The following is a 14042-nucleotide window of genomic DNA, read 5'->3' on the forward strand; positions in this document are numbered from 1 at the left end:
ATATAATTACATAACATACACAACACAAATATAATAATAATAATAATAAAACACGTCATGGCGATTAGCGCTAAATAAAGATCACAATATGCTGGTAACAGCTTTAAAAATATATGTAAATAAAATTCGTACGATTAGACAAATAATTTAATAATAATAAACCACAAAATTGAACGATTAGCCCTCCTTATAAAATAGCATAAAAATTGTTCAATTAGCGCACGAACCAATATTTTTGCTGGCTGGCTTTCAACAGATTACCAACATTAATCTAATTTTAGGGCGCGTGTAGCATATTTTCGATCGTGATCGAGACGGCGGCGACGATAACGCGATGACTGTAATCTACATATTATATAATACCTCACAACACATAATATGAACAAAATATAACAATATAAATAAAATTAAAATATGTACGTGTTTGTGTTTTGGATTGGTCGGTGGCGGACATGCAAATAATAGAACATATTGCGCGGCAACACAATAGGTCAATAAAGATTTGAGCAAATTAGACAGTTTTGTATTTTAATAATAAATGACAATTACCAGGATCATATAAAATGATGGGCTACACAAAATCAGACCACTGTTGACATCTTAAATGCTAAATTTAGTAGCATTCCGTATCGTAGAACTTTGCACTGGACGAACAGCTTATGTGCTACCAAAGCCAGAAATTATTTAAAAAATACCTCCTATGAAACCTCACAAGATGGGATATAAACTATATGTATTTAGCTGCTTCTAAGGATTCGAATGAATACGTAACTGAACGAAGCAATACCTTTTTTTGCACCAAAAGACACCGGATGAATATTACCATCGCTATCTCTTTGCTGTAAAATTACACCTAAACCTAATAAAGATGCGTCTGTTACTAAAATAGTGTCGGCTTCTTTGTCATAATGCATTAGTACTGGTAGTGTTATTAATTTATTTTTTAATTCATTAAAAGCGTTTTCGTGGTCTTTTCCCCACATTATTTTATCTTTTTTTGTTTTAAAATTACCCTTTGTTAACTCTGGTAAAGGGAAAGTGATTTTACTAAAATTTGGAATGTACCGGCGAAAATAGTTTATATTAGTCGGTGAAACTACTTGTTTAATTGCTCTAATCCCTTCATTTGTAGGACAAATACCCTTACTATCAATTATATTTCCTAAAATGTTCAACTCTGTGTACCCAAATTTACATTTTGATAAATTTAATTTTAAATTAAATTGTTTAAATCTTTCTAAAGTTAATTCTAATGAAATTAAGTGTTCGTCAAAGCTTTTCCCAAAACACGTGCAATCGTCGATATAATTTACATTAATTTTATAATTTAAATTTGTCATAATTTTATTCATAGCCTCTTGATATTTACTCGGACCGTTACAAATTCCCATTGGCATACGTTTAAATTGATACTTTCCAGTTGTAGTACAAAATGCTGTCAGTTCCCTAGCTTTTTTGCTTAATTTAAGTTGGTGGAATCCTGACATAGCGTCTAAACATGAAAAAAATTTGTTTCCTGCTAAACAGTCGTATATGCTTTGAATTACAGGAAGGGGAAAGGATTCTTTTACAGTTATATTAATTAATTTTCTGTAGTCTAATACCATTCTGTATTGTGCTATAGATTTTCCCTTTTTTGAACCCTGAGGTAAGCCTTTTGGCACTAAAAAAATTGGGAACGAATATGGTGAACTTGAAGGCTCGATTATACCCGCCTTAAGCATTTCTTGCGTTTGTATCTCTATTTCATCCCTTTCAAACTTACTTAGTTTAAAATTTGGGAGATTTATTGGCGTGTCTTTAGTTAAATAAATTTCAATTGGTTCGGTTTTTGACTCTCCTAAATCCCATTTATTTTTTGAAAAAACTGATTCATATTTTTGTAACAAAGATAATAATTTTTCTTTTTGTGTTGTGTTTAAATTTGGATTAATATCAAAATTTATTTTATTATTAATTTTGTCATCAGGTAATTTACGCTCGATTTTTTTAAATGTAGTATACGGTTTTTTATTTGTAGCTTTGCTATTACTATTTGAATCATTTAAATCTAATGAAATGTGTTTTATTTCTCGCACTTTGGTTAATGGACAATTAGCCCGCTTACGATCGTTCTCGCCTTTTTTCCACGTTTCAGGTGCATTTCCAATTGCTTCTAACATTTTTCTTTCTTGTAATAAGGCACGAGAAGTATGTAGTGAACGAAAATCGTGCGTGAAAGTAACGCGACTTACATTTAAATTTGGATTATTTTTATCGTAACATCCCGGTGTCCAATGACTATTTTCAAAAAAAACTACCAGAAATTTTCTACCTGGCTTATAAAATGCTAGACCTACTATATTTTTAGAATTTTCAAAATTTGGACATATAATTAATAAATTAAAATTATAAAAATCAGATACCGCTGATAAGTCCTCGCCCTCTAGCCAGATTGGGTTTTCAAGTAAATTTAATCCCAATAAATGAGCTATTGTTTCCGCTGTTACATAAATTTCTTCATGTGCAAGCATTGCTGTCAACGCATAAATACCACAAAATCCGTCTCCGGGAACCTCAGTTAACTTATGACTACCCCTAGCAATAAGATGTAACCTCGGCTGAATAACTAATAAATTTCTCCTTTTTTCAGTTTCAATTTTATTGTCATTACTGTCAACCGTGACAATTTTATCAGTATTTCCTTCACATTTTACTTCAGTATTATTTGAAATTGTATTGCTTTCCTTATCAGTTTAAAACTACTTCACTTTTATTACCAGTTAAAATTATTTGTTTATTGACAAAATTTATTTTTGCTTTATATAATTTCAAGAAGTCCGTGCCTAACAAACTAGGTCCTACTAAATTCTCGATCATACATTTAAATGGAAATTCAATATTATTAAAAATTACAGTAATATTAGCAATACCAAGCAGTTTTAATTTCGAGCCGTTTGCTGTTATTAATTTTACACAATCCGTTGGTTTTGGCTTGATTTCTAAAGGTAAGTTATCAGTATTAATTATACACGCGGTAGCCCCAGTGTCTATTACAAAATTATATTGTTTATTATTAATATTGCCTATTACCTCAAGTCTTAGACCTGGTTCAAATGCAGACGGAAGCGAAGTCGAATTACATGTCGTAATATACTTATTTATTGTATTGTCATTAGTTTTTTGTTTTTCAGCTATTATTTTTTTATACTCTAAATCATATTGAATACTATTATAATTTCTAGACGTTGATATTTTATTTCCATTGTATAAATTACTTATATTATAATCGTCTATGTCATCGTTTTTATTTATGTCTATTTTATTTTGCTTTTTGTTTTGTTTTATGTTTTTTAATTTTTGTGCCGGAAGTAGAGTCACATCGTTTTTATATTTTTTTCCAATTATTGAATCTAATAATGCTATATTACAATTTTGTGTTTCGGTAGAATTTTTATGTTGGCACAGAGGGAGTCTAACCGCTCTCTCTTGCCTTAAAAGTTTTTTTGATTAGTGTTATAAAATGAAGTGTTATTCGTATTAAATTTATTATCAAACATTTGATTATTAGAATGTTGATTTGTGACATTATTTACATCTACATTTTGCCTGTGAACCGTATTCGATTGATTTTGATAATTATTATTAGCGATTTGCTCATTATAGTTAAATTTTTGGTTATTATTATTTCGATAATAATTTTGTGGATGATTATATTGAATAGGTTGCGCGTTTTTATATTTATTATTCCATTTCGGTTTCGCAAAACTATTATTATTATTGTTTGAATAATATTTATTATTTGGATTAAAGTTCCTATGATCATTACCATTCATATTTTGATTTGGAATAAAAGAATTGCTATTAGTATTATAACTACTAAAATTATTGCTATAATTATTATATGGATTATTATCGCACATATAATTATTCGAGTTATTTTGATTATTGTTAAAATTTTGATAAGGGTTCACATGTGTGTTGTTAAAAAATTTCTTTTTTTGATTAAAATTATGATTACCGTTATTTAGACTATTTAGTTTCGATTTTAATAATTCATTTTCTTTCTTTAAATTTTCAATATCCACTGTGTTAATACTCTGAACATCCGATTTTATTAATTTTGAATTTTCTATTTTCTTTAAATTAGTTTCTAAATTGTCTAATGTATCGTTATTCATGATAATTACTGTATTGTAATATTCCGGTGTTAGAGCATCTAATATTATATCTATCTTTTCAGTCTCGGGAATGGTGTTATTCGTTTGGCTAATTAAATACAATATATCCGCTAAAAATTCCGATATCGTTTCTGTCGATTTTAATTTTTTATTTCTTAATTTATTTCTTAACATACGATTTCTAGCTGGCGAAGCAAATTTGTCTTTAAATATTTGTTCTATTTCATCAAAAGTTAAATTTAAATTATTCATTATTAATGTTTTATACAGTTTATAAGCTGAATTTTTTAAGTATAATGGTAAATAAGTTAACTTTATTTGTGAAGTCCAATCGTTAGCAATAGCTACTCAGTGGCGGTTATAAGGGGGGGGGGCGAAAGGCGGATCCCCCCCCCCCTGGGATTTATTTTTTTTAAATTTAGTATATCGCTGACCCACAACACCTATCGACAAATTTTTGAATTTTATGATTTGATAGCAAAATATTTTTTCGTTTTAACCACGGATAATATAGTATCATAGTATTGTATATTATCAACACTTATGTCTCGGTCAGGCAATACATGCTTTGTCATTTATCAGTATTGTCAGTATCACATAATTTTCGAAACCGCCAAAATTCACGGTGTCGAATTAAATTTATCTATACACCGGTGATACTAATCAATAATCATTATCACGCTAACAGTGTACACCACGGTTTAAGATATACCGGTAGATATATCTAGATATATATATATATATATATATCGGTAGATATACGGTAGGTATATCTTAAACCGTGGTGTACACTGTCTATACACTACTAACGCTATTAGTCCGTGCCCCGTGGTCCGTGGGCACGCTTAACATAACTGATAACAGTTATCACTTATCAGTACTAGACTAGACATGCTTTATTTTATCGTTGGTGATTTATTTTGAAATGCGTTAATTTGTATTTTTCTAAATAGTTGTAATTTCATATTTACACTACCTAGTACCTATTAATTTAAATTGTGTTATTTAATATTTTATTTTTAATATGTCAATGAAGCGAATAAGTAGTTATTTTAACATTACATCCAAAAAATCAAAACCTAATTTGCCATTGGAGGAAGATCAAAATACAATCGATGGCACTAGTACAGGTACAACTGAACTTATTTCTATACAAAAGCCTGAAGCTGAGATTGGTGAATCCATACAGTCTGAAATTACAGATGAATTAGATATAGCAAATTTTACATGCCGAAGTAAAATGGTAAGTGATTATATAAAATCAATTATACTAAAAAGGAGCAATATTCCTAGTTCTAAGTTTCAATATCCATTTTCTCTTCATAGTAAAAAAGGTAATGAAGAAAAGCGATTTTTAAGAAAAAATCATTTTGAAAAATACCCATGGGTTGAGTATTCCAATTTAAAACATGGGTTGTTCTGTAAGATATGTGTTTTGTTTTTAACTTCAACTAAAGTTGGTATGCATAGAACAGAACAAATAACAAAATTGGTTACCGAACCTATTAATAAATTTGCAAAACTATTAGGTAAGGATGGTGTATTAGAAGTACATCATAATAATGGATATCATAAAGATAATGCACAAAAAGCTATAGACTTTCTTAGTACTTATGATAAACCTAAAAATGAAATTATTAATTTATTAAATGACCAACGTAGTAAGGAAGTATTAGAGAACCGTGAACGGTTACGACCAATTATAAAAACTATTTTACTTTTAGGCCGGCAAAATATTCCTTTGCGCGGTCATCGAGATGATGGATCTTTAGTTTGTCAAACAGAAGAAGAGGACAAAGTGAATTCTATAGTTAATCAAGGGAATTTTAGAGAGCTACTGAAATTTAGAATTGATGCTGGTGATCAGTTACTTGAAACACATTTGAAAACGACTGGTTCTAGAGCTACATATATTAGCAAGTTAACACAAAATGAAATTATTGAATGTTGCAAACAAGAAATATTAGATTTTATACTTTTAGAAATAAAAAAAGCAGATATATTCAGTGTTCTGTTTGATGAAACCACTGATATATCTAATATTTCACAAATGTGTTTAATTATTCGGTATGTATTAAACAATATTATATATGAACGATTTTTGTCATTTGTCGATTGCCATAATTATATTTATAAAATAAACAAAGATGATGTGTCAAATATTGAAGACAATGTAGAACCCAAAATAACAGGAGAGAATTTAGGAGATACAGTGGTAAAAATATTACAAGAATTAGGATTAAACTTAGACAACTGTATAGGTATTGGGACTGATGGCTGTTCTGTTATGGTTTCTGAAGTTCGTGGTGCTGTGCAACAAATAAAAAAATATGCCAAAAATGCCATACATAGCCCGTGCTCTAATCATGCATTGAACCTCAGTATTGCTAAATCATCTGCTGTTCAATCTGTACGAAACTGTGTAGGAATTATAAAAGAAGTTGTTTCCTTTTTTCATGTATCTGCTAAACGTAACTATACTCTTAAACAACATTTGACAACACATAAAAAATTACACAGTTTGTGTGAAACAAGGTGGGTCGAAAGACACGATAGTATAATGCAATTTAAAGAATCCATTATTGAAATTGTAGATACTCTAACTGATGTATCTGAATGGAATGAAAATATTACTTCTTCAAAAGCCAAAATGATGATAGCAGCTATTTGTAATTGTGAATTTATTATATCAATTTTTTCATTATCAAGTTTATTAGCTGTAACATTTCCTATAAGCAAAATATTGCAAGGTAAAGATCAAGACATTATTTCAGCATCAGAATGTATTAAAGATATATACACAATTCTTGAAAGGAACCGTAAGGAATGTGAAGACAAATTTAAATTATTGTTTAAAGAATGTGAGCCGATTTTAAAAGACCTTAATGTTGATATGAGATTACCAAGAATTACTTCGCGTCAAAAACATAGACCAAACCTATTACCATCAAACAATATTGTTGATTACTATAGAGTTAATATTTATATACCTCTATTGGACAATATTTTAGAAGATTTAAACTTTCGATTTTTGAGCAAGGAAAATAAAAATATTGCATCATTAATGCAGCTTACACCAAAGTATCTTATTAAAATAAAAAATGAAGACTTGCATAATTATTTGTCAACAATTTTTGAAATTATGACTGGAAATTATACATATTTTCAAGCTTCATCAAAAGATATAATACAAAATGAATTAGATTTATGGTTTACTAAATGGAAGAGACATGAATCTGAAGGTAAATATACATATTTAAAGTTTTATATTTAATTAATAAATAAATCTGTTAAAACAAACATTTTAATATCATTAATTTCATTTATATAAAATACTACATTTTTTTTAGGGGAAAATATTCCTAATAATGGGTTAGAAGCTCTAATTTCGTGTCCGGAATCAGTGTTTCCAAATATTCATTATATTCTTAGTATTATTTGTTCACTACCTATTAGTGTTGCTTCAGCAGAACGAAGCTTTTCTACGCTTAGAAGGTACCTATTATAAGTAATGTATAAATCATTTGACTTTTGAGTATTAGGTATTGCTCAATAGTCAATAAACATTAAAAAAAAAAAAAACTCAAATTTCAAGGTATATTAGTATATATTATTATATTTATTTTATTATTTACTAAATGTATAGTGGTATACACTATACAATACAAATGATTAAACGATTTACTTTTCTAGTTTGCTTCACTTTACTACAATTAAAAATATTATTTACTTATACTATAAAAAAATAAGTACCTACTTAATTTTATTTGCTTATGTTTTTCATAATATTTCTTTATAAGTATTTTTATTAAAAATATGCATTAGTTTTGCATAGTTGGATGCTTTAAATAACTGCTTGATTAATATTTTTTTATTAAAAATTTTTCAATGCTATACCTATATTGCTACTATGCATGTGATTTGCTTTATTTATTTAGATTGAAGACATGGTTGAGGTCAACAACTGGTGAAGACCGATTAAATGGGCTAGCACTGCTTCATATCCATAGAGACATTAATGTTAATATAGATAATATTATTACACGCTTTGCTAAGCAAAAAACAAGGCATATGCTTTTATTATAATTATATTTTATACCTAAGTCAATATTAGTTTATAATACCTTTTTTTTAAACATTAAGTTAAAGTGTGTTAATAACTTAATATTATTAATATATAAATATTATTATACATTTATATTTTATACCTATAATCCGTGTGTATATTTCATATTATATGTATATAGTATATACTATATACCTATAAATGCTATGGGGTGGGGGAAGTTTGGTTTTATTTTCGCCCCCCCCCCTTGAACAGCATGTATAACCGCCACTGTAGCTACTACATTAAAGTACTCGAAAAATTCTAAAACGCATTCATCACCTGAACCGTTAAAAATATTTGGAACAAATTGTTGAAGTCTTGCCATTTTAGTTTGTGAAATTATTTTATTTGTATTTTCGGTAGTTTTCAATTTATATTCAGCTTCATTATTATAATTTGTTTTAGTTTCTAATATTATTGGACAAATTACTCTTTGAATTAATTGTTTCTAAGCTATTTTCCAAGTTAAAGTTTTTATTTAATTCTATAGTTTCAAATTTATAATTTTCTGTTTGCTTATTAGTATTTGAATCTGGTGACCGTGATTTTTCCAAGTCTATTAAGAGATTTTTTAATTGTTGGACCGCGTTTCCAGTTTCGACAGTATTGTTTTTATTTTCTAATGTTTCGGATTGTAATTGTGGTTTAAATTCATTATTATTATCACTAAAATGTACTTGGCTTTTATTTAAATTTAATGAAAGATTGCTTTCTGTAAAAGTAAGATCTATACTATCGTCAGAGTTATTTTTCTCTTCGCTACCAAGTGATTCTATTCTGAAATTTTTTACAGCCGATTTTGCAAGATTTCTTAATTCTAAGAGAGTTGATGATTCTTCACAATTAATATTACAAAATTTTAAGAAGCCCACTACTTTGGATTTATCTAACAAATGTTAGATAACGCTACCGTTTTTTGGGAAATAATAAATTCAAATTTTTTCCCTACGGGTGATAGTTTATTAAATTCTTCTTTACTTAAACTTTTGACCTCGTACAATGTACACAATGTAAATTTTTTAACTAATATAGCCGAAAAAGGTATCTTTCCAAATTTAGAATTTTCAAAAAAAATCCCCTAAGTCGTTCTACTCGATTGATCGTAATAAGGTTATTAAATTTATTTTATTTATTTCTGAATTGAAATTTTCGTTTAAAAATAATATATTTTTGTTTGTTACTTTAGCAGTCTGATTATTCGTATTTCGTTTTATATAAAATTTATCGTCCATTAAAAATTATTAGTCATTAAGAGAAATTTGAAAATACAATGACTTTACATAAGATTCACCTGACCTAATACACTAATATTACAACACAAGGGGTGTACCTCAGAATCGAAATTTTTTCAGAAAAATTTTATTTCTTAAAAATCGGGACTCCAGGGACGAGCGCCTCCACCAATTGTAACGTCCCCTCTTCACCTGGCGTGTTTGCGACGCTCTCGCATCTTCTTACCTATAAAGTTATGTTTTGATTAACGAGGTCTCGGGGACTCGACCTCGGTGTGTAATATTAATATACTAGATCAGGGTTACCTTATTTAAGTAAAGCACAATTGTATAAAATGTAACGTATATTTAACAGATAATTTAAGATTTATATAATAGAATGAAGGTTACCGATCCGGGTAGATTGACAAGCCGTTGAGTGTGGATGGTGGATGGCTGCACGGATCGTTGAGGAGTCTTCTGGTCGTCTGTCTGCTCCTGGTGTCGCACACACACTCCTCGCACACACTCTCCTACACTACACGTATTCGTCCTTGTTATATACCTTATACTGCTGCCTAAAAGCCTTAGGTCAGCAGTCGGCCCCGCTTGCCATTCCTTACACTCAGCATTTTAACAACGTGTGCTCTACTTAAGGAATAATGTACGATGTCGATAGACGACAATCGTTACAATATAATAATACAATTTAAATAAATCGAATATTATTATATTTTTAAATTGATTTTTAATACACTTGTTCTTATTACATTATGTTTTATAATTTAATTTGTTAATAATTATTTTGAAAAGGATCAAAATAAGAGAAAGTTAGTTACAACGTGTTTTTACTAAAATAAATGTTTTTTTTTTAAAATTATTTATTTTATTTTTTTGTAAGTTCTTATGCGCAATGTTGCTTAGTAGCAACAAATACAAATTGCTCAATTTTAATATTAAAAAATGATTTGAGAATTTTTTTAATATTTTTCCTGAATTCCTGACCTATAAATTAGTTTAAAAATATTTATTTTCTTTTATCGCACATTGAAGGGTTAAATTCTTTGAGTTTTTTATTGTATAACATATATTTCTTAAAATTGAAGTTTACTGACTATTTTAACGTCCTAACCATAAAGTATCACTTAAAGATTGTAAAAATAATAATCGATTTAAATGTTTAGAAGTTTAACGATTCCTCTGTTTATTTAATGTCAATCCTGCCTTAGAAAATAATCTTTCGCTTGTGACAGACGTCGCAACAGGTATTAGATATTTAAGGGCAACTTTGGATAGTATAGGATACACTTTGCACATATCCTTCCATATTAGCAAAGGATCATCTGATAGTCTGGCATGACTGCTTTCAGGTATAAATTCAATTCGGAGGAAAATCCACTATCCTCCAGTAACTATTCTCTACGGGATTATTTACGACTGGTAGATTGTTGAACATATTTAGCATGATCTTGCCACAAATTGAATGACTGAGGTTCTTCTACTGCTGAAAAATAAAAAAATTAATATTACATGTTACATCACAGATTTATTTTGTATAATATGATAAATTGTATATTCATACTTGTGTTGTCTGTATCAGATGAGTTTTCACTGGAGCTCATGGTCTGTGTTTGTTTGATCTCATTAGATATATACCTCAGCATCTTGGATAATGCGACGGTGTCTTTAAAATAAAGTTTTTTAAAACATGGGTCCAAAATAGTTGCCATACCTAAAAGGAACAACTTTCTACTGAACTGAAACGTTTATCACATTGTACAATAATGGCAGATTTTAGCTGAAGTCTCATTTCTTGTTTTGGTTGGAATTCTTTAATATTTTTCTGCAGTATATTCATCATAGGAATCACCATACTTGTAGTTACGTATTTTTTGGCACAAAGTTCCTTTGTAGCAGCTTCTACTGGTCTTGATATATCTATTACATCTGAGATATCTTGTACTTCATTTGCCGATACCATATCTGGAACAGAAACATGCCTATGAACAATGTCATTTACAATTTGTTTTAAACAAATAAATCTCTCCAACATATAAAATGTGCTGTTCCAACGAGTAGGAACTTCATGAAGCAGTTTTGTATCACCCTTAGTCGTCTTTCTAAGCTCGTCATTCGCAACAACGCTTTGCTTAAACCATCTAACGATGTTTTTAACTTTAGAAATTAAAGTGGTAAGTTCAGGAACATGTAATATGGCTTGCTGAACCACAAGATTTAATGCACGAGCAAAACATATAATCTGACTTTTTTATCAAATGCTAAATCAATAGCTTTAACCATATTTGCTGTTCCATCTGTGGTAACAGAAACTATACTTGTAATCAATATACTCCATTTATCACACACTTCTACTAACTTAGAAGCAATGTACTCAGATGTGTGCTTTTCGAACAGTTCAAAAACGCCTAATAGACCTGAATTTATTATATAGTTGTTCACAAAATGTATGGTAATGCCAATATGACTTCTTGTCTGTATATCTGTCCATATATCAGTAGTCAACGCAAAGTGTTGAACATTTTTTAATTTGTCAATAAACATATTTTTCATTGAATCATAAAATAAAAATATTATACGAGAAATTTCCCTCCGACTTGAAATTTTAAAAATTGGTACAACTACGTTCATCAAATTAACAAAGCCTTTATCTTCTACAATGCTAAGTGGTTGATTGTTTTTGCACACCATTTACATTATTGCATGGGTAATTTTTTCAGATTTCTGACCGCCATCTTTGAAAGAATTTAAAAATGCAAATGATTCATTTATTGTTTTTTGCCTTTTAAATGAACTCATAAATGTGTTTTGGGTCATATTTAACATACTATCCTTATCACTGTTTTCAGTCGATTCATCAATATTAGTCTTAAAAGTAGATGGTCCTGGGTCATCTGGATGGGTTTCATGTTGTTCTTGCGATTCAGTACGTTCCATATAATATACTTTTGCGTTCACTTTTCTAGATAAAATATTACCATGTACATTTTTTAAATGATCATTCAAGTTAGTAGTATTACCTAAAAAAAATTATTATGTTAAATAATCGATAAAATGTCAATTTCTTTTAAGAGCTATAGTTTATTAATTGTGTATTAGTATTGTAACAAATAATTTTATGTTTTGACTTTGATAGTTATAATACCCATACAAATATAATTATAGTTATGGTACCTAACCACATCACAGAAAAAAAATGTTGGTGTAGTTATATAAAATAAAACTATATAAAATACTGCGATAGGTACTCTACATGATGTTTTCAGTGTCTTTTGACATAAATTACATACTGCGGTTTTATTGTCTTTTTTATAAAAAAACTTCAACACATCGCTTCGACTCATGTTTACACTTTTACATAAACAAATAAAATTACAAAACGCAATTAAGCCGATTGGCAGTTACGGCGCGCTAAACTCCGACGTTTACTCAGGTCTCAGTTTAGTATTAGACATTAGTGTTAACAGCGTTTATGCAGATAAGACTAGAACACGAGATACATGAGAGCGGATGAGTGATATGAGATTATGAGCGGCGCCATGATCACGGCGTGCCGAGAGAAAAAACAGTGTGGCGCAAAATACAACAAACATGAAAACATGTGTAATAACACTAATAACTTTTGGTGCGAGTCTCGCACTGCGAGACAACATTATAATTTGTAATACAATTATTTCAAAACATCGATGTTTTCTTCGATGTATCGTCTATAAAAAACATCGATAAAACATCGTTGTATCGACCATAAACATCGATGTTCTTTGCCCACCTCTAGTATGAATCAAATAGTAGTTGGTTCACAGTAGTAATTGCTGATCCCGTCCAATGATAATGGATCGTTCAGCGATGTCGACTGCTTCGTAGACATAAACAAATAGTTATGCGACGAGATATACTGCGTGCGATAATTAAAATATTGTTATCGTGCGGCGGGAGGTTTCGCGACGGAAGCGCGGACAACGGCTACGATGGCAGCGATCTCGATGATCAGCGGTGGTGATTTGAGCGCGCGTGACGGCGAGTTTGGTAGCAAAATACTGTGTGTACCGGCGATGATACTCGGCGGCGTAAATGCGGATGACCGTTCGCTACTGTGTGAGGTTCTTTAGCTTCAACAATACAGTCGTGGGGACAATCTGTTGCTAAAAAGGGATCTGCAGCTTGAGCTGTACAGTCTTATTCTGCTGTACCACTGCAGAATCCGCGTAGGAGAGATGTCGGGGGTTCCTTTGCAACGCTGATTTTTTTTTTTTGGCGAGTAATGGTTAGGTTAACCCGCCTTGACCCAGAGAAACCCTTCGTACCTTTACTTCCTCGGAGATGACTTTGCACACCCGTCATCGCCTACCTGGAGATCCGTGTCCCAAAATGACAACGAATTATTGTATTGTCATCCAAGACCAAGATCTATACCAATTTTCAGAATTTATTATCTTCAAAAAGTGCCTCAAATCGAGCGCGCAAGATTTGATTACAGACAAACAGACGTGAAAGCGAACTTAAGAAAAGTGTGTAAAAAATAGAACATCTTATAAAAACTGTAGT

The 14042-nt window shown here is 30.0% G+C and overlaps 1 protein-coding gene across 1 annotated transcript; it reads left to right on the forward strand.

The window, feature by feature from the left end:
- The first annotated feature begins 5184 nt into the window (after positions 1–5184).
- Positions 5185–8246, forward strand: LOC112596734 (52 kDa repressor of the inhibitor of the protein kinase-like). Its single transcript, XM_025342518.1, has 3 exons — positions 5185–6166; positions 6308–7241; positions 8099–8246. The coding sequence occupies exons 1-3, from the start codon at positions 5185–5187 to the stop codon at positions 8244–8246; spliced, it is 2064 nt and encodes a 687-aa protein (XP_025198303.1).
- Positions 8247–14042: the final 5796 nt, after the last annotated feature.

Source organism: Melanaphis sacchari, unplaced genomic scaffold (assembly GCF_002803265.2).
Source record: "Melanaphis sacchari strain LSU unplaced genomic scaffold, SCAv2.0 Contig340_pilon_pilon, whole genome shotgun sequence".
In the NCBI taxonomy this organism is placed as follows: domain Eukaryota; kingdom Metazoa; phylum Arthropoda; class Insecta; order Hemiptera; family Aphididae; genus Melanaphis; species Melanaphis sacchari.